Source organism: Panthera tigris, chromosome C1 (genome assembly GCF_018350195.1).
Source record: "Panthera tigris isolate Pti1 chromosome C1, P.tigris_Pti1_mat1.1, whole genome shotgun sequence".
Classification (NCBI taxonomy): domain Eukaryota; kingdom Metazoa; phylum Chordata; class Mammalia; order Carnivora; family Felidae; genus Panthera; species Panthera tigris.
The window spans coordinates 35,713,654-35,731,415 of NC_056667.1; the positions used below are offsets into that span (position 1 = coordinate 35,713,654).

General features: G+C 42.7%; 2 protein-coding genes across 7 annotated transcripts in view; one reads left to right on the forward strand and one right to left on the reverse strand.

Moving 5' to 3' along the window:
* Positions 1–777: 777 nt before the first annotated feature.
* On the reverse strand, positions 778–14,823 carry PRDX1 (peroxiredoxin 1). Of its 3 annotated transcripts, none has more exons than XM_007077274.3 (6): positions 14,718–14,823; positions 12,590–12,706; positions 9,824–9,977; positions 9,323–9,445; positions 8,441–8,571; positions 778–1,130 (listed from the first exon to the last, which is right to left on the reverse strand). In XM_007077274.3, the coding sequence occupies exons 2-6, from the start codon at positions 12,693–12,695 to the stop codon at positions 1,045–1,047; spliced, it is 600 nt and encodes a 199-aa protein (XP_007077336.2). In that variant the 5' UTR covers positions 12,696–12,706; positions 14,718–14,823; the 3' UTR covers positions 778–1,044. The 3 variants fall into 3 exon arrangements, with proteins under 3 accessions (XP_007077336.2, XP_042852887.1, XP_042852886.1); XM_042996953.1 differs by lacking the exon at positions 14,718–14,823 and adding an exon at positions 14,465–14,554; XM_042996952.1 differs by lacking the exon at positions 14,718–14,823 and adding an exon at positions 14,267–14,288.
* AKR1A1 (aldo-keto reductase family 1 member A1) overlaps positions 14,497–17,762 on the forward strand; it is a 35,720-nt gene continuing 32,454 nt past the window's right edge. The window contains exon 1 of one of the 4 annotated variants that reach the window (XM_042996949.1): positions 14,497–14,578. The gene's annotated coding sequence lies outside the window, so the exon portion shown is untranslated. Of the gene's footprint in view, positions 14,579–14,903; positions 14,945–17,762 lie in introns of those variants that run through there. The other 3 variants (XM_042996947.1, XM_042996948.1, XM_042996950.1) reach the window with 3 other exon arrangements.

Sequence of the window (17,762 nt, forward strand, 5' to 3'; positions counted from 1 at the left end):
AGCCTAAAAGGCAATCATCTCCTACCTAATGGCACCTGCCTCACAGGCTTGTTGTGGGGAATAAACAAACACATGCAAAGCATTTTTGAAACCATGCCTGTTTTATATTAAGGGGTGTATGAGCTGTCATTGAAAGCCCTGGGAATTCTGTACTGCTCTTAGGTCTTGCTTGGGAGGAGGAGGATAGACTAGACTAGCTTATGTCTGGAAGGGTACATAATACACCAGACTGTTTTGAATCTTTCTTACCCACAAGGGCTCAGGAGAAACCCACCTTCACCTCCCCTATACCCCTCCCACCTCAGAACAAGGAGATGAATGTAGCCTTCCCCTACAAACAACAGGGCAGTTTGTCTCCCCCTCCCCCTTTTAGTTTCAAAGCCTCTAATTCTGATCTTCTACAGAGCCAGTACCGGACATTTAGCAGAAGAGGCCAAGCTTCAAGTTCTCATGCAGCCCTCCCAATAGTATAAATGTCCAAGTAATCTCATTGGGGCCTCCATCTGCAACCTGCAATTTATGCTTCACCTATAGGACAAATTGCAGTGTTTTGACCAACACTGCAGATCTTGCTCTTCTCCCCCAAATGTAGTGAAAATGTTAACACCTGGGTTCAGTTCCTTTCCTGTGTCTACTTGCATATCCCGCCCCCCCCAATGTAACTTTCTGATTCTGAGGCAGCTATCAACCTTCATTTTACCCTAAAAAAAGGAAAGCAGAGAGTAAATTACTCTTAAAATCAAAGCTGGTGCCCCCTGAAATGAAGACTCAACAAGGTCTCAGTTCAAGTTTAATAGAAACAAAGATCAAAAGTGATGCCCCACTACTGTACACATCAGTTGACTTGCCCCATAGCACAGCATGGGCCATTCTCTCCAGAGGAAGAAAGGCTGGCCTCCCCAACCCCTGCAGGAAAGGCCTGTCCCATCCCATACCACATCTGCACTGAATCTAAAGTCTTGTGTCTTAAGCATGACAATAGTACAAAAGAGATTTTGTTTTCATGGCCAGCCAATGCAGCCGGACCCTAAAAAGGCCCAGCGCTCACTTCTGCTTAGAGAAATATTCTTTGCTCTTCTGGACATCAGGCTTGATGGTATCACTGCCAGGCTTCCACCCAGCTGGGCACACTGCAAGAGAAGAGTACTATCAATTAATAACCTGCTCAGTGGTGAGTTCCACCCTCCTCCCATGGACAAATGGGTGACAGACAAAAGGCTCAAAACCAAATCTGATACCTTAAGAGGCTGAACACTCAGGAACCAGAATACTTATGCTATAGTGTGAGATAATTCAAGTCTTTTAGTGCAAGGATAACTACAAACATAACTCAATCCTCACCACAGCCCTAATGCTATTGTATCTAATTTATTCATGCAGCACCTGAAATTTAAAGAAATTAAGTAACTACTTTACAAGCTTCAATTGTATGCTTTGGTCTACAAATAATCTGCGTAATGCACATACAGCAAAAAAAAAAAAACACATGTATTTGTTAACCGTAGACAGTGGATGAATTGGTATTTGTATTTCCTCAATTATTTTATGTATGCTTCATGTATATATATTTTTTAATATTTATTTATTTTTTGAGAGACACAGAGAAACAGCACAAGTTGGGGAGGGGCAGAGAAAGAAGACAGAATCCAAAGCAGGCTCCAGGCTCTGAACTGTCAGCACATAGCCCAACACGGGACTCCCAAACCGTGAGATCATGACCTGAGCCAAAGTCGGACACTTAACCGACTGAGCAACCCAGGCACCCCTTCATGTGTATCTTTTTAAAAATCTTAATTGCTCTTCAATAAATGGTGTTGGGACCAGCTGGACTTCCACATGAGAAAGAATGAAGGTGGATCCCTATTTTACACCTCATATTAAAAAAAAAAAAAAAAAAAATCAACTCAATAATGGGTCAACCTAAAGATAAGGGCTAAAATCATAAACTCTGGAGAAAACAGAACTTCACAACCTTGGATTTGGAAATGTATTCGTAGATAGGATTATAAAAGCACATGCAACAATGAACAGATAAATTTGACTTGATCTAAATTATAAACTTTTGTACAAAGGCTTTTTTAAAGTTTATTTTCATTTATTCTGAGAGAGAGAGTGAGCAGGGAGGAACAGAGGGAGACAGAATCCCAAGCAGGCTCCACAATGTCAACACAGAGCCTGATGTTGGGCTGGAACTCCCAAATCATAAGATCATGACCTGAGCCAAAATCAAGAGTTGGATGCTTAACTGACTGAGCCACAAAGGTGCCCCAAAAAGGACATTTTAAGAGTTAACACACAGAATGGGAATATTTACCCATCATGTATCTGATGAGGGATTAATATCCAAAATGTATAAAGAACTCCCACAACTGAAGACATCCAGTGAACTCGCCTGGGTGACTGTCGGTTAAGCATCTGACTCTTGGTTCTCACAGGGTTCGTGAGTTTGAGCCCCATGTCAAATTTATGCCCCACTTGCCAATTCTCTCTCTTCCTTTCTCTCCCTGTCCCTTCCCCACTTGCTGTCTCTCTCAAACTTAAAAAAAGAACTTTTACCAAAAAAACCCCACAAAAAACAAAAAAAAAACCTCCCACAACTCAACAAAAGACACCCTAGCTCAAAACAGGCAAAGGACTTGAGTAGACATTTCTCTAAAGATATGCAAATGGTCAATAAGCACATGAAAACATGCTCAATATCACTATTCATTAGGGACATGCAAATCAAAAGCACAATGACACCTCTTCACACCCACCAGGCTATATAGCATTTATTAAAAAAAAAAAAAAAAAAAAAGAAAGAAAGAAAAGAAAAAAGACCAAGTGTTGGCAAGGTTGTAGAGAATCCTTGATATTACTGGTGGGAATGTAAAATGGTGCAGCTGCTATAGAAGAGAGTTTGGCAATTCTTGAAAAAGCTAAACAGAACTACATGACCCAGCAATTACACTTCTAATGTAAATACCCAAAATAAATAGGAACAAAGATTCAGATACCTGTTCACCATTACTCTAGCAGCATTATTCACAACAGCCAAAAGATAAAAAACTGTGTCCATCAAGAAATGAAAGAATAAATAGGACATATATACATAAAATGGAGTATTATTCAGCCTTAAAAAAAAGTTTTGATACCCACTGCAACATGAACCTTGAGAATCTCGAATACATTATGCTAAGTGAAAGAAACCAAACATAGATGGACAAATATCGTATGATTTCACTTACATGAAATATCTAGAATAGACAAACTCATAGACACAGAAAGTAGAATTTACCAAGGGCTGGAAGGAAAGGGGAATGGGGAGTTAATGCTTAATGGTTATAGCTATTTGGGATGATGAAAACATTCAGAAAGTACTGGTGATGGATACACAAAATTGTGAATGCAATTAATGCCACTGAATTATACACTTAATGACAGATTAGGCCACACTGTATTGCATTAAAAATCTAAAAACTTTAGAGGTGCCTGGGTGGCTTAGTTAGTTCAGTGTCCGACTCTTGATTTTGGCTCAGATCATGATCCCAGGGTTGTAGGATTGAGCTCTGCATTGGATTCCATGCTGAGGGTGGAGCCTAAGATTCTCTCTCCCTCTGCCCCTCTTCCCCAGTTTACAGGCTCTTAACAAAAAAAAAAAAAAAAACAAAAAAAAAACAAAAAAAACCCAAAATCACGATTTGTCTACATACCAAGAAATAAGCTAAACAAACAAAGCTAGGACTGTGTAACAACAGTTAACACTAAGCTGCTTCTTCCTTCTGACAGCCCTTGGAGGATCTGAAGATAGCAACCAGTTTGCCTCCTCAGTGTTAACTGCCAAACTGGACAGCCTGAAATACATGGGGGCAGGACCCCCATAACAGGCCCTATTTGTCTAAGTAAGTGCCTTCTACCCCATGGTAAACAAAGGTCTGCATTTGAATCTTTCATACATTTATGCAGAAAGCATAGCTTTTAACCTTTTCCTATAATCCTGAGCCAGCAATGCTCCTTGGGCTAACCTGAGGAGAGAGAAGCAAGGAAACCAATCTCTGATTTTTCACTTCCATTTGCTATTCCATCTTCTAGGAGACACATAGTCACCAAGTCCAATAATGAAGCAGCAAATCTCTCTTGCTCAAGTGAGAGAAGGGGAGCCCCTTTCAGTCCAAGGATATCATAGCCTTAGATGTCACTCTGCAACCAGCTGTCTGGGAACAAAGTATAGATGGACCCAGCTGCCATCCATTACTTTCCTGGAATCTTCACTTGATTGTTACAATTATTAGCCTTATTAGCACCAAAGGGTTAAAACACAGGTCCCTAAAGCATAAAAAAGCTAGAGAACAAAGAACAGCAAATAAGCAGAGACCAGGCGAGAGCCAGCCAAAAGTTTGACAGTAGATGTGAACAGGGAACCAACAAAGTTGGTCTTAGAAAACATATAACCTTTAAAAGAAAAGCCCAATTATAAATCATGACACAAAGATAGGAATAATGAACCAGAAAAACCTTGCCAACTTATTCTCATGGGCAGTAAAGGTTCATGGCACTTAAGAATATATGTTAAAAAAAAAAAAAAAAAAAGAATATAACCAGTTATCAGTGACAAGACAGAAAGAACCACACTTGCATGTTTCCCTCATACCCAGCAGTGTTGGTTTTCTCAGAACATGGGGTACAGAAGAACTGGTTAAGCCCCACATAAACCACCTTTCAAAATAGCATGACTCTCCAAGGAGAAAGTGACATAGTCATGGTAACCTCAGTATAAGAAACTTCCAAAACAGCCCTCAAGAGGGACTTTTTAGCATTTTAAAAATTAAAAAAAAAAAAAAAAAAAAAAGAACAGCTGTGAATTTGGTTTGGTTTCCACATTTACTATGAATAAATACTGTATTTAAAATATTCGTTTGAGTCCTCAAAAATAACAACGTAGTTTCTCAACTACAGAAAACAAACTGAGGGGCACCTGGGTGGCTCAGTAGGTTAAGCATCTGACTTCACCTCAGGTCATGACCTCAATTACTCGAGTTTGAGCCCTGTGTTGGGCCCTGTGCTGGCAGCTCCAGGGCCTGGAGCCTGTTTCTGATTCTGTGTCTCCCTCCCTCTCTGCCCCCTCCTCCACTCACATTCTGTCTCTCTCTCCTTCAAAAATAAACATTAAAAAATTAAGAAGGGGCGCCTGGGTGGCTCAGTCGGTTAAGCGGCCGACTTCGGCTCAGGTCACGATCTCACGGTCCGTGAGTTCGAGCCCTGCGTCGGGCTCTGTGCTGACAGCTCAGAGCCTGGAGCCTGTTTCAGATTCTGTGTCTCCCTCTCTGACCCTCCCCCGTTCATGCTGTCTCTCTCTGTCTCAAAAATAAATAAACGTTAAAAAAAAAAAATTAAGAAAAAAAACAGGGTTACTGGAGGGAATGGAGGGGCAGGATATGGGTTAAATGGGTGATGGGTATGAAGGAGGGCACTTGTGTAGAGCACTGGTATTGTAAGTGATGAATCGCTAAGTTTTACACCTGAAACGGTTACATTATGTTAACTGGAATTTAAATAAAAACTTGAAAACACAGGAACATAGAATATATAAATACAAATGAAACTGAATTTCACTGTATACCTAAAACTGACGTTATATGTCAATTACATCAAAAAATAGAAATGTAGAGTTATCTGTCAAATAACACACGCTAAGTACCTCACATACCATGTTTGGTATTCATACGCTCTCAAATGGCAATTATCATATAAATCATAAAGGCTACACACAACAAGCTATGCCTGTTCTAGTGAGATGGAAAGAAGAGACCAAGACTCTGAAGAAGCAATCTTCAGTTATGAAAGCTTGGGTTCAAGTCTCACCTATATGCAAGGTGCTAGGAAGTTCAATAAAGGGCTTTAACAACACTCCTCAGCAACTTCTTTGTGCTGAATCTCATCCCCCACCAGGAGGCAGTCTCAGCAGCAGTCAGCTCCTTCAATCCACACAAGCTTCCGCAAATGGTGCCTTTGGGTATCAGCGCTCATGGATTCATACTAGCGTTCCCCTCTAGCCAAACTATCACTTTTCGGTTCCCCTAAGAGACATCATCAATTCCAACTCTTATCAACTTCCATGTTCTTTACCACAAAATCAGAGGTGAAATGGGCCTTAGAAAACTAGTCTGAACTATTTATTATCTAGAGAAAGAAAATGGAACGTTGTAAGACAAATTTATTGAAGTACACTTGTGCACCTGATTTGACATCAGTAGCACTTGATCACAACTATTCTGTCCTTAGGGCACCTGGGTGGCTCACTTGCTTAAGTAGTCTACTTGGGCCCAGGTCAGGATCTCATGGTTCATGGGTTCAAGCCCCATGTCTGGCTCTGTGCTGACAGCTGAGTCTGGAGCCTGCTTTGGATTCTGTGTCTCCCTCTCTGTCCCTCCCCTGCTCGTGCTCGGTCTCCCTCAAAAATAAACATTAAAAAAAATTAAAAACAAAATAACTATCTTGTCCTTCTCATCCTCAATTATGTTAAGCTTGGAAAGGTGTAGGCTTCAAGATCTCCATTCCCCACATACCCAGCACCTGTAGCCTCAGGAGCTAAGTCTTAAAAAACTAAACTAACTCTTAAGGTTGTCTCATTCCAGCAACAACTATACTCCAGTGAGGGGGGAAAAAGTAAAAAAAGCTACAGCCTTGGGGCACCTGGGTGGCTCAGTTGGTTAAGTTTCCCACTCTTGATTTCAACTGAGGTCATGATCTCAAGGTCTGTGAGATCAAACCCCACTTCAGGCTTTGTGCTGACTGCGTGGAGCCTCTTTGGGATTCTCTCTCCCTGTCTCTCTCTCTCTCTCTCTCTCTCTGCCCCTTCCCTGCTTGTGCACATGCTCTGGCACGGTCTCAAAAACTTAAAAAACATCTAGGGGCACCTGGGTGGTTCAGTCGGTTAAGCATCTAACTTTGGCTCAGGTCATCTCACAGTTTGTGGTTTTGAGCCCTGCATCAGGCTCTGCACGGACAGTATGGAGCCTCCTTGGGATCTCTCGCTCTCCCTCCCTCAAAATTAAACTTAAAAAAAAAAACAAAAAAAAAAACAAAAAAAAAACAAAAACAAAAAAACAGCTACACCCTTACAAACTCAAAAGCTGGGATCAAGTAGTTCAGTACTTTATCATACTGCAGTAAGAATATTATTACAAGGAGGAGCGCCTGGGTGGCTCGGTCGGTTGGGCGTCTGACTTAAGCTCAGGTCACGATCTCGCGGTTCGCGAGTTCGAGCCCCGCATCGGGCTCTGGGCTGATGGCTCAGAGCCTGGAGCCTGCTTCCGATTCTGTGTCTCCCTCTCTCTCTCTCCCTCTCTCTCTGCCCCTCCCCCGTTCATGCTATGTTTCTCTCTCTGTCTCAAAAATAAATAAACGTTAAAAAAATAAAAAAAAAAAGAATATTAGAAGGAAAGTACTAATGCTGGATAAATAGGAAAAGAAAGGTCTACACTCTCTAAAATGCTAGGTAAAAAACCCTAAATTGAATCTCTTTAGTGATGTGTAGATTCTCTAAGGACAACCTTGTAAAACATTATCTTTGGGGTACCTGGGTAGCTCAGCCAGTTGAATGCCCAACTCTTTCTTTTTGGTTCAGATCATGATCCAAGGGTCATGGGAATGAGCCCTGTGTCAGACTCCATGTTAAGCATGGAGTCTGCTTCACATTCTCTCTCTCCCCCTGCCCCCTCCCTCACTCACAGGCATTCTAAACAAAAAATTAAAATTAAAAAATTTAACAAAAAAGTCTTTGATCCTCAAATGTCTAATGAAGAACCTGGATATTTCATTTGAAACCCTCTATCCCTAACCCTCTTCCTTCAAAAAAGTTTTAAACATTTACATAATTTATTTGCAGAGCGTAATTCTTACAAATACAACAACAACGCTGTACAAAATGTTTTTTATTTTTTAGAATGTATTTAAGAAGATTAAAAAAAAGTATTAGCTGTATCTGTCCATTGTCCTTGGGCAAGTTATCTTAGCCCTATTTATATTTTCCAAAATTCAAAACTGGTCTTAGATTTGTGTTTAAAAAGGATCATAAAACAAATACGGACCACAGGGATTAAGCTCCTCTCCCAATAAACACTTGTCAAGAATGGCATGCTTTATCTCTAGATATAATTCTCAAGCCTTTTGTTTTGTCCTTATACACCTATGAAATCCTCCTACACTCCTTTAATAACTTAAAGGCTTCAGCAGTGATTCTAAATGAGCAGGGCAGAAGCTGGGAATGTGGAGCTGGAACAAAAAACCTTTATATTCTCTTCCCCAAGCTTTTCCATTATCTCACCCCCACAACCCAGTATAATGCAGAGACTTCAATTTCTTGGAGAAACAGATTTTTCTCATTTGGTAGACCATGTTCCTGCCGTCTTTCGTATCCTACCACCATTCTATTGTCAAGTCACTAGGTGAATTGGCTTACCTTCCCCATGCTTGTCAGTAAACTGGAAGGCCTGAACTAGTCTCAGAGTCTCATCCACAGAACGGCCGACAGGAAGGTCATTTACTGTGATCTGTCGAAGGATACCTTTCTCATCAATGATAAAGAGGCCCCTGGGAAGAAGAGATTGAAGGCTTGAGAGAGATGCAATTATCAGTTTGGAAACTGCTTGCAATGGAAATGAAAACGTGCTGGCCTCCCAGACTTGCACTGGCTTTGCCTCTAGTGAAGAAGCATCCCCCGCCAACCCCTGCTCAGTTGGAAAATCGTACTACTCTCGACCTTCAGGTCTTAGGCATACAGATGAGGAAGGAGAGAAAGAGGGAGGGAGAGAGAGAAAGGAAAGGCAAGAAGGAAGGAGATTAGATCACCATGCTGTACACTTTAAACACATGTAGTGATGGGGGAGCCTGGCTGGCTTAATTGGTAAAGCATATGACTCTTGATCTCAGAGTTGTGAGTTCGAGCCCCACGTTGGAAGTAAAGATTACTTAAAAAATAAAATCTAAATTTGGGCTCAGGTCATGTCATGGTTCGGGAGACTGAGCCCTTCCATCAGGTTCTACACGCTGAGCATGCTTGGGATCCTCTCTCCCCTTCTCTGCATCCCCCTTACTCATGTGCTCTCTCTTCTCTCAAAATAAATTTAAAAAATAAAGTAAAATTTAAATAAGTAAAATTAAAAAGTTAAAAATAAACTTATTCAGTAACGTAGGTCAATTATTTCTCAGTAAATTAACTGGAGGGGAAAAAAAACCACACACACAAAAGAGTCTACAGATCAGGGTCCTATCTTTCTCCAAATAAAAAAGGCCCTCAAGTCAATCAGATAATTTTGATGACAGCCCACTGGTAGGTATATACCTGAATGAGATGCCTTCATCAGCCTTTAAGACTCCATAGTCCTGAGCAATGGTACGCTTGGGGTCTGATACCAAGGGAATGTTCATGGGTCCCAGTCCTCCTTGTTTCTTGGGTGTGTTGATCCTACAGCAAAAGGCACACATACAATCACATTCATTTAAACTCTTGTGTAGCAAAAGCATTAACTGTTTCTATTCCTTCCCTTTTTCAACATTCCTAATGTAATGTGAAGTAACTGTAATTTAATCCCCAAAAGACTTCAAACTTTTTCCAGCAGTAAAGTGAGTGCCTGAAGACAGTTAAGGTCACCAGGATACTCAGCTGCAACCCAGGTTGCTTCTTCTTTGCTGCCAGATGAGAGCAACAAGAAGTCACAGCCGTTGCACACTCCTTCCATCAGAAGCCAGAAGGCAATACTTGAGCAAGTCTATTATCAAAGCCTCCAGTCCCAGGTGCGGCTTAGTTCAAAGTTTATATGCAAAAGTTGACCAAGAGATTTACCATGCCAGGTGACAGAAATGAGAATCCACAGAAGCACCAATCACTTGGCAGTTGAGTTTCTTAAATTCTTCCGCTCTGTCACTGAAAGCAATGATCTCCGTGGGGCACACAAAGGTGAAATCAAGAGGGTAAAAGAAGAACACAACGTATTTTCCTGGGGAGGGAAGGGGAGGAAAAGCCACAAGTTTGCCTTTGAAACATACTTCCTTGCTTTACAAAGGGCACCTGGCTGGCTCAGTGGGTGGTGTGTGTGACTCTTGATCTCCCAGCTTTGAGTTTCAGCCCCCTGTTGGGTGCTGATATTTAAGATAAAACCTTGGGCCACCTAGGTGACTCAGTCGTTTAAGCATCTGACTTAGGCCCAGGTTCAAGCTCTACTTCTTTCTCTCTCTGCCCCTCCTGGGATTCTCTCTCCCTCTCTCTGCCCCTCACTTGTGCCCTCTCTTTCAAAATAAAATATTTTTTTAAAAATAAAAACCTAAAGGCATTTTTCTCTGAGGAAAAAAAGCCTTTTTATAAACAATTGCTAAACACCAACACTCAACACAGATGTCTCCTAGCAGCTACTTTTAGAACATCTTGTGGCAGGAAAGCCTGTATTAAAAAAAGTTCCTTTCAGTTCTGTGCTTTATTTTCCTGTCTCCTCACTAGCTGCCAATTATAAGATAAACACCGTTCAGTTTGATCTGTATCTCTAGGTAGTTAAAATTAGCACAGGAGGGGGGCACTTGGGTGGCTCAGTCCATTGAGCTTCCGACTTTGGCTCAGGTCATGATCTCAGTCTGTGAGTTTGAGCCCTGCATCGTGCTCTGTGCTGACAACTCAGAGCCTGGAGCCTGCTTCAGATTCTGTGTCTCCCTCTCTCTCCGACCCTCCCCCTTCATACTCAGTCTGTCTCAAAAATAAACATTAAAAAAAAAAATTTTTTTTTTTTTTAATTAGCACAGGAGGGGGCCTGAATGGCTCCGTGGGTGAAGTTGGATTAAGCCTCCGATTTCAGCTCAGGTCATGATCTCCCCGTTCCCAAGTTTGAGCCCCACGTCCGACTCTGTGCTCGGAGCCTGGAGCCTATTTCAGATTTGGTGTCTCCCTCTCTCTCTCTACCCCTCCCCGCTCACACACGGTCTCTCTCAAAAATAAACATTAAAAAAAAAGTTAGCACAAACACCAAGTTCTCCAATGAAGAAAAGCAAAACCAAGGATGCAAATACCTACTAGATAGCCTAATGCCAATGATTACAATTAGCCCACAGGAGAAGCTCAATTACTGGATTCCATGCTACAAAGCAATAAAGAAAAACAAAACAAAATGCCTTTTGTGCTTCTTCCACAATGAACCACATCAACGGGACAGGTAAGGTTTAAGTGATCACCTGAATCAGCACAAATCCAACAAGCCTAATAGGACAAGAAAAATTTCTTGAGGCAAAAGTTTCAAAAGTCCTGAAAGGTAACAGGATCTCTAGTGTAAATTTTACTGAGGTCACTCAGATTACCAATAGAAGTAGATCTTCAACTGGCCAAGCAGCCTTTCACCACACCTAATGGGCTGAATTATTAAAACAGTTCCAAATATTCACTCATTTCCAGGTAGCAGCAATGTCTGAAAACCAAAGTAAGGTGCTCCTTTTGACATTTACTCTGAAAACCAAAATCAGTAGAAACTCACTCATCTAAACAACCTCTCCAGGGCTTTGCCTAACAAGCACTTTGAAACCTCAGGTCAAGCCCTGGAGGACAGAGAGCAGCTCTTTCTAAACCCTTGGGCCAGGGTCACCTCCCCATGGTGCTACTTATCCTGTTTGCCAGAGGAGCTTCCCTCCATAGGGCCCCTCTTACTTGCTTCTCATTCCAAACAAGTGTGCTGCATTAGGAAACCTTAGTCACATGTTCATGCAAAAGCCGAGTCTAGGAACTAATTACCACACTACTAAGAAAGGTACACTTAAAACTGGAGTTTCAGGTTCGCATTTCAAGGAATTTGTATCAATTATCCCAGAAAACGCAGCTGTTCTAGGACTGTTAAGGTTTAACACGAGAAAAAAAAAAAAAAAAAGAAGAGCCTCATTAGAATTTGCCAAGTGTTTGCATGAAACTGTAACAGGAAGAGTTGTTCCAACTGTACCATCAACTCTTCTCTTGGGGCAAAACAGTCAAGGGAATGTACCTAAGCCTTCTGCCTATTATAGCAGCTGTGCCATACATTATTTCAAAAACTTAATAAGCAGCTTAAGCCCCAAAAACTTGAGCTTTCAATGAAATACTGAGAAGATCTCCAAGATAATACAACTGAGTACTGAGAAGATAACTGAACTAATATATCCAGACATAATGAAGCATGGGCTTTTTCCATAGCAGTCTGAACCTAAAGTCTACCCCCATGAACATGGTTGGTAATCACTACTTCAACATGTAGGTAAACGGCCTCCTACCCTAAAGATAGTGACCTACAATATATAAATTCATTTTACAATCAAACATGACAGATACAGAAACCTAATGAACCACCTTAAACTGTAAAATAGTTAAGTCTTAATGTTTATTTTTTTAAGAGAAAGAGAGCATGAGCGGGGGAGGGTCGGAGAGGGAGACACAGAATCTGAAGCAGGCTCCAGGCTGAGTTGTCAGCACAGAGCCCGAAGTAGGGCTCGAACTCACGAACCAGGAGATCATGACCTGAGCTGAAATCGGATGCTCAAGCAACTGAGCCACCCAGGTGCCCCTAAAGTAATTCAATTTTAATGAATCTAAAGTAATTACTCTCACCTTTGTAGTCAGATAGGCTGATGTCTTTGAACTGGCCATCTGGCATAACAGCCGTGGCTTTGAAGTTGGGGGCAGGATGCCCAATTTTGGCATTTCCTGAAGACATCTTACTATCAGCTGAAAAAGATAAAAGAGGAAATGAATTAGAAACAAGCCTTACTTTTTTTTTTTTTTTTTTTAGATAACCAGCACATTTCATCTACTTAGAAACTTAGCTGTAGAATGATAAAAGAATTGTCCAGTGGCCCTGAACATATACATTAATTTTTACATTAGTAAGAAGCATAAACTGAGCTTTCCATCTTTTGAAACAAAACCAGATACTCCATGTCTGAGTATCATTTTCACTTAAATACAGCAATTTCTTTATAAACTAAAGTAACCTCTATTACTTTTTCTAAAACAGGATTTGTGCAAAGGCACTTTCCTTCTGTATTTTCATTATACATAAAGAAACAAAGGAAGGTTCAGCCCCAAACCTGAGCCCAAATGAACAATGCCAGTGTCTGATTCCTAGATGTGATCATGTTGCCACCCCTTTCCCTGGACTGCACCTTCATCTGCCTTCATAATTCAGGAAGCACACTTGACGTTTCTCCAGGTACATTTGCCCACAAGAGCACACACCCTAAAGCAATCCAATTTTTTAAGAGGCAAGACCACTATTCTGGCATCTACTAAATTCCAAAACTTCAGGGGTTGTGTTTTAAGCACTTGAAGTGCTTACAAAAATGGGTTTCTGACCTGGGGCCAGGACGAGAGTCTATTGCTAAAAAGCAATGCTGCACTGGATTCACCCAAGTGGAAACAAAGATAAGGATTTAAGAGCTAACCCAGTACGCCATCAGTTTGAAAGCAGCAAGCTAATTTTCCAAGTCCCAAAGTTTTTTGGTGCATAGCACCACAACCAAAAACGTTGTGAGCATCGATCACTGAAAACTTTTTTTAAATATTTATTTTTGAGAGAGAGCACCAGCGAGGGAAGTGCAGAGAGCCTGATGCGGGGCTCTAAACCACTAAAGGGGAGATCATGACCTGAGCGGAAGTTGGACGCTCAACCGACCAAGCCACCCAGGTGCCCCAATCACTGCAAACTTTACTGCTTAACACACACTTTTAACAACAAAAAAGCAGCGCCTGGGTGGCTCAGTCGGTTAAGCTTCCGACCTGCTTTGGATCAGGTCATAATCTCGGCGATCCGGAGTTCGGGCCTCGCTTTAGGCACCGTACGGACAGACAGCTCAGAGCCTGGAGACTGTTTCAAATTCTGTGTCTCCCTCTCCGCCTTTCCCCTGCTCTCGCTCTCTCAAACATAAACATTAAAAAAAAATTTTTTTTTAACTAGTAAGGCACGCTCCAACTTGGCGACCAAATATATAGGGTGTGACCAACATAAAGGCCCTTCACGTCCAAACCTGCTTTTCCAGACGGCCCCCACGTCCGCTAAAGTCCAACTTAGCGAGGGGAAGGCTGTTGGACCTTAAGCCCTTTGTGGGCACCCTCCGAGGATCCGCCCCCAAACTCCGCCACACCCCCAAACTCTACTTCTGGTAACCTCCTGCCACTCCTATCATCACCCCAACACTTCGGAAAGCACCAGAAAAAAAAAAAAATGCGCAGTCTTCACAGAGGCATTTGGGACCACCACAATATTCCGTAAATGAAAAAAATAGATACAGGGAAGGGAATCTTCATATCCGAAACTCCTCATCTAGTCACAGCTGAGGACCGGGAAAAGCCTTTGCCTCTACCACACGTCGGGCGGGTAGCCTCAGGTCAGTTTCCAGGTCCATTCTAGAAGCTTCCCGAACCCGCCGCGCCCAGAAGGCTAGTCGGAGAGCCCACTACTACCACGAGTCCGCCCCGGCGCCATACCAAGCCAATGAGCGCCCTCTGCTCGGGTTGCAGGGGGAAGAGGAAACTCGAGCCGACATTAGCTTCGGGGTTTAAACAAGTCACCGCATCTCTACGGAGGGCCCACTGGAGGGTGTACGTACCACCTAACCACTCTCAAGCGCGCCACACCTCGCCGAGCCGTCTCCCCCGTCACAACAACCCAAACCGAGTAGGGCAGGTCCCCGGATGGACGAGGAAAAGGCGACAACAGGGGTATAGGGGCGCCTCTTACCAGGTCTAAAGCAGATCACACCAAAAGCCAGCCAGGAAGAAAACGCGTGAAGCACGCGGGAGGCACTGCTTTTATAGCCTATAGGGCTCTCGCGAGAGTCAGAGAGGGCCGGGGGTGTAAGAGGTGGAGAGAGGAGGGGGATCTGGTCCGAGCCCCGCCCCGATTGAAAGCGCCCCGCCAGAATGAGTCAGCACTTTCCTCGTTGTGGGCGGGCTAGGACGCGGAAGGTACGAATACCCCTCCTTGCCCCCGACCTTTGGGGTCGGAGAGCTGAGAGCTACAGTTTCCAAATCCATAATGCCTCGGTTAATCTGGGTCTCTGTGAGGGGGGGGGGCGGGGCCCTGCGTGTCTTGCGCTCAAGGCCGAGACCAGGGTCCTGTTGCCGTCCACGGAGGATCACGTCTGATCCATACGAAGCATTGAAAACTACCCAAATGTTTCTCAAAGATTCCACCCCGATCCCCCCAGCCTCTGCCCTATTGCTGATCCTCGATAGACAACTTCCTTAATTGTTCTGATCACAGGATTGCTGCTTTACTTCTCCCATCCGCTCCTTCCACAGCTGCTGGAGGGAATCTTTTTGAAATCTGATCGTTTCACTCCTCTGATTTGTGGTTTAAAAAACTGGGGCTCTGTATTCAGTTTCCTCAGTTAAAACTCATTGTCATTTTATCTGTGGCCTTCAGGCAAGAGCCTTACTTTTCTTACCTATAAAATGGGAATATTATTAATTCTTTGAGATCATCTTCGTAGCTTACTTAGCAGTTCCTAGTTCTTATTATACATTAGAATGTTAGCTATTGTTGCTATAATTCTTCCTTGCTCCTAGATTAATTGTAATACCCACAACAATGTGTCGCTGTTTCAAGACTTCAGGCTTTTGTTCAAGTATGAAGAATCCGTTCCCTCCTAGTTGGCCTAGAGAAAGTATCTTTAAAGACTCAGCTGAAGCATGACTTCTCTGAAACTGTTCCTGACCTTGGCTCATCCCCAGAATTTCTCTGAAGCTGTTCTGGTTTTTGCTCATCCGCAGAATTTACCATTCCCTCCTTTGTGCCCAAACAATATCCTGATAGCGAAAAGCTATACAAAGTATCTAAGCTATTTTACACGTTTACATGAGTGCTGCTTCTTGATAGACTTTCTGGAAAGTAAGGTTTGGGTTACTTCCATCTCTGTATCCCCAAGACACAACAGAGCACCCGCTATAAAATATCAGGCGTATAATAAATACATTTTGTCCCCTTTCTGCCCCCATCTCCATTCCCCCATCCTATTAACTCCCTTGGATGTTATAGCAGAGTAAGAAATGGGAATGTGCTGAGTCATGCTGGTTGAGCATCTCAAAGTGTTTTGGCATTTATCCTACATTGCAACAGTAGTGATTTTTTATTGTTTGTTTGTTGTTGTTTTTTTTCCTTCTCTGCCTGAGGCTGAACAATTATTTGGCCATTATTCATTTCCTTCCAGAGGCGCAGGGGAGACATAGAAGTTCAGAGCTTAATAGTGGATGGTTATTGGGGCACCTGGGTGGTTCAGTCAATTAAGCCTCTGACTTGGGCTCAGGCCATGATCTCAAGGTTCGTGAGTTCGGGCCCAGCTCCAGCTCTGTGCTGACGGCTTGGAGCCTGGAGCCTGCTTGGGATTCTGTGTCTCCTTCTCTGTTCCTCCCCTGCTCGCACTCTGTCTCTCTCTCAAAAATAAATAAAGACTTAAAAAAATATATAGTGGATGGTTATTGCTATAGGCAGTTAAACCAACAACACACAGTCCTACTTCAGCCAGAATAAAAAATGACCATTTATTGTATCTAGCCCTGGGCTAGGCACTTAGGTTTACTTGGGTCATTCAAGAACCAAAAGAGTTATGCTGGCCCAAATAAATCTTAACAGCCTATCCCCATGGAAATAAAAAACTGAGGGGCTCCTGGGTGACCCAGCTGGTTAAGCGTCTGACTCTTGGTTTCAGCTCAGGTCATTATCTCATGGTTTGTGAGTTCGAGCCCTACAGGGGGCTGCGTGCTGACAGTGTGGAGCCTGCTTGGGATTCTTTCTCTCCCTCTCTCTGTTCCCCTCCCCTGCTTGTGCTCTCTGTCTCTTTCTTAAAAATAAATAAATAAACTTTAAGTATATATACAAAAAAATAAAAAAGAACCTGAAATACCAGGACAGAGTTCTGAAAAGAGAAAAAAATCTGTTGAACACTTGCCTAAGCAAGTGACTATGGAATCTCTTTCCTGAGAACAGCAAAGACTTGGAAATGGGAGCAAGGGGTCTTTCTTCTTTATCCTTCTACAGTACCTAATATATACCTCTAGCTCTAAGTTTACACATGATTCTTTTGTCCTTCCTTATTTAACAGTGGTCTGGGAAGGATTTTACTGGTTTTATTTATCTTGTAGTGTCAGAACCTAGCAGAGTAACTGGCATAGGAGGAATGCTTAATTTTGGAATGTACTTAAGATTTTTGAAGGGCGCCTGGGTGGCTCAGTCGGTTAAGCATCCGACTTCAGCTCAGGTCACGATCTCGCGATCTCACGCTCCGTGAGTTCGAGCCCCGCATTGGGCTCTGGGCTGATGGCTCAGAGCCTGGAGCCTGCTTCCAGTTCTGTGTCTCCCTCTCTCTCTGCTCCTCCCCCATTCATGCTCTGTCTCTCTCTCTGTCTCAAAAATAAATAAATAAATAAATAAATAAATAAATAAATAAATAAAAGATTTTTGAGATGTAGGGTGCCTGGGTAGCTCAGTCGGTTGAGCCTCTGACTTCGGCTCAGGTCATGATGGCATGGCTTGTGAGTTGGAGCCCCATGTCAGGCTCTGTGCTGATGGCTCAGGGCCTGGAGGCTGCTTCAGATTCTGTCTCTCTCTCTCTGCCCCTCCCCCACTCATGCTCGGTCTCTCAAAAATAAATAAACATTAAAAAAAATTTTAAAAATATTTTTGAGATGTGAAGTTAACTTATTTGAACTATGTTTTAGGAAGATAACTCTAGCAGCTGTGTGATATGAAAAATAATGACTGGGAGACAAGAAGCAGAGATCCAGA

Coding starts and splice junctions, on each gene's coding strand:
- PRDX1 (XM_007077274.3), bottom strand. CDS start 12,695: ATGTCTTCAGGAAATGCCAAAATTGGGCATCCTGCCCCCAACTTCAAA. Junction 8,572..9,322: donor GATGAAGGCATCTCATTCAG/GTATATACCTAC, acceptor TCTTCTTCCCAG/GGGCCTCTTTATCATTGATG. Junction 1,131..8,440: donor TACTGACAAGCATGGGGAAG/GTAAGCCAATTC, acceptor CTTCTCTTGCAG/TGTGCCCAGCTGGGTGGAAG.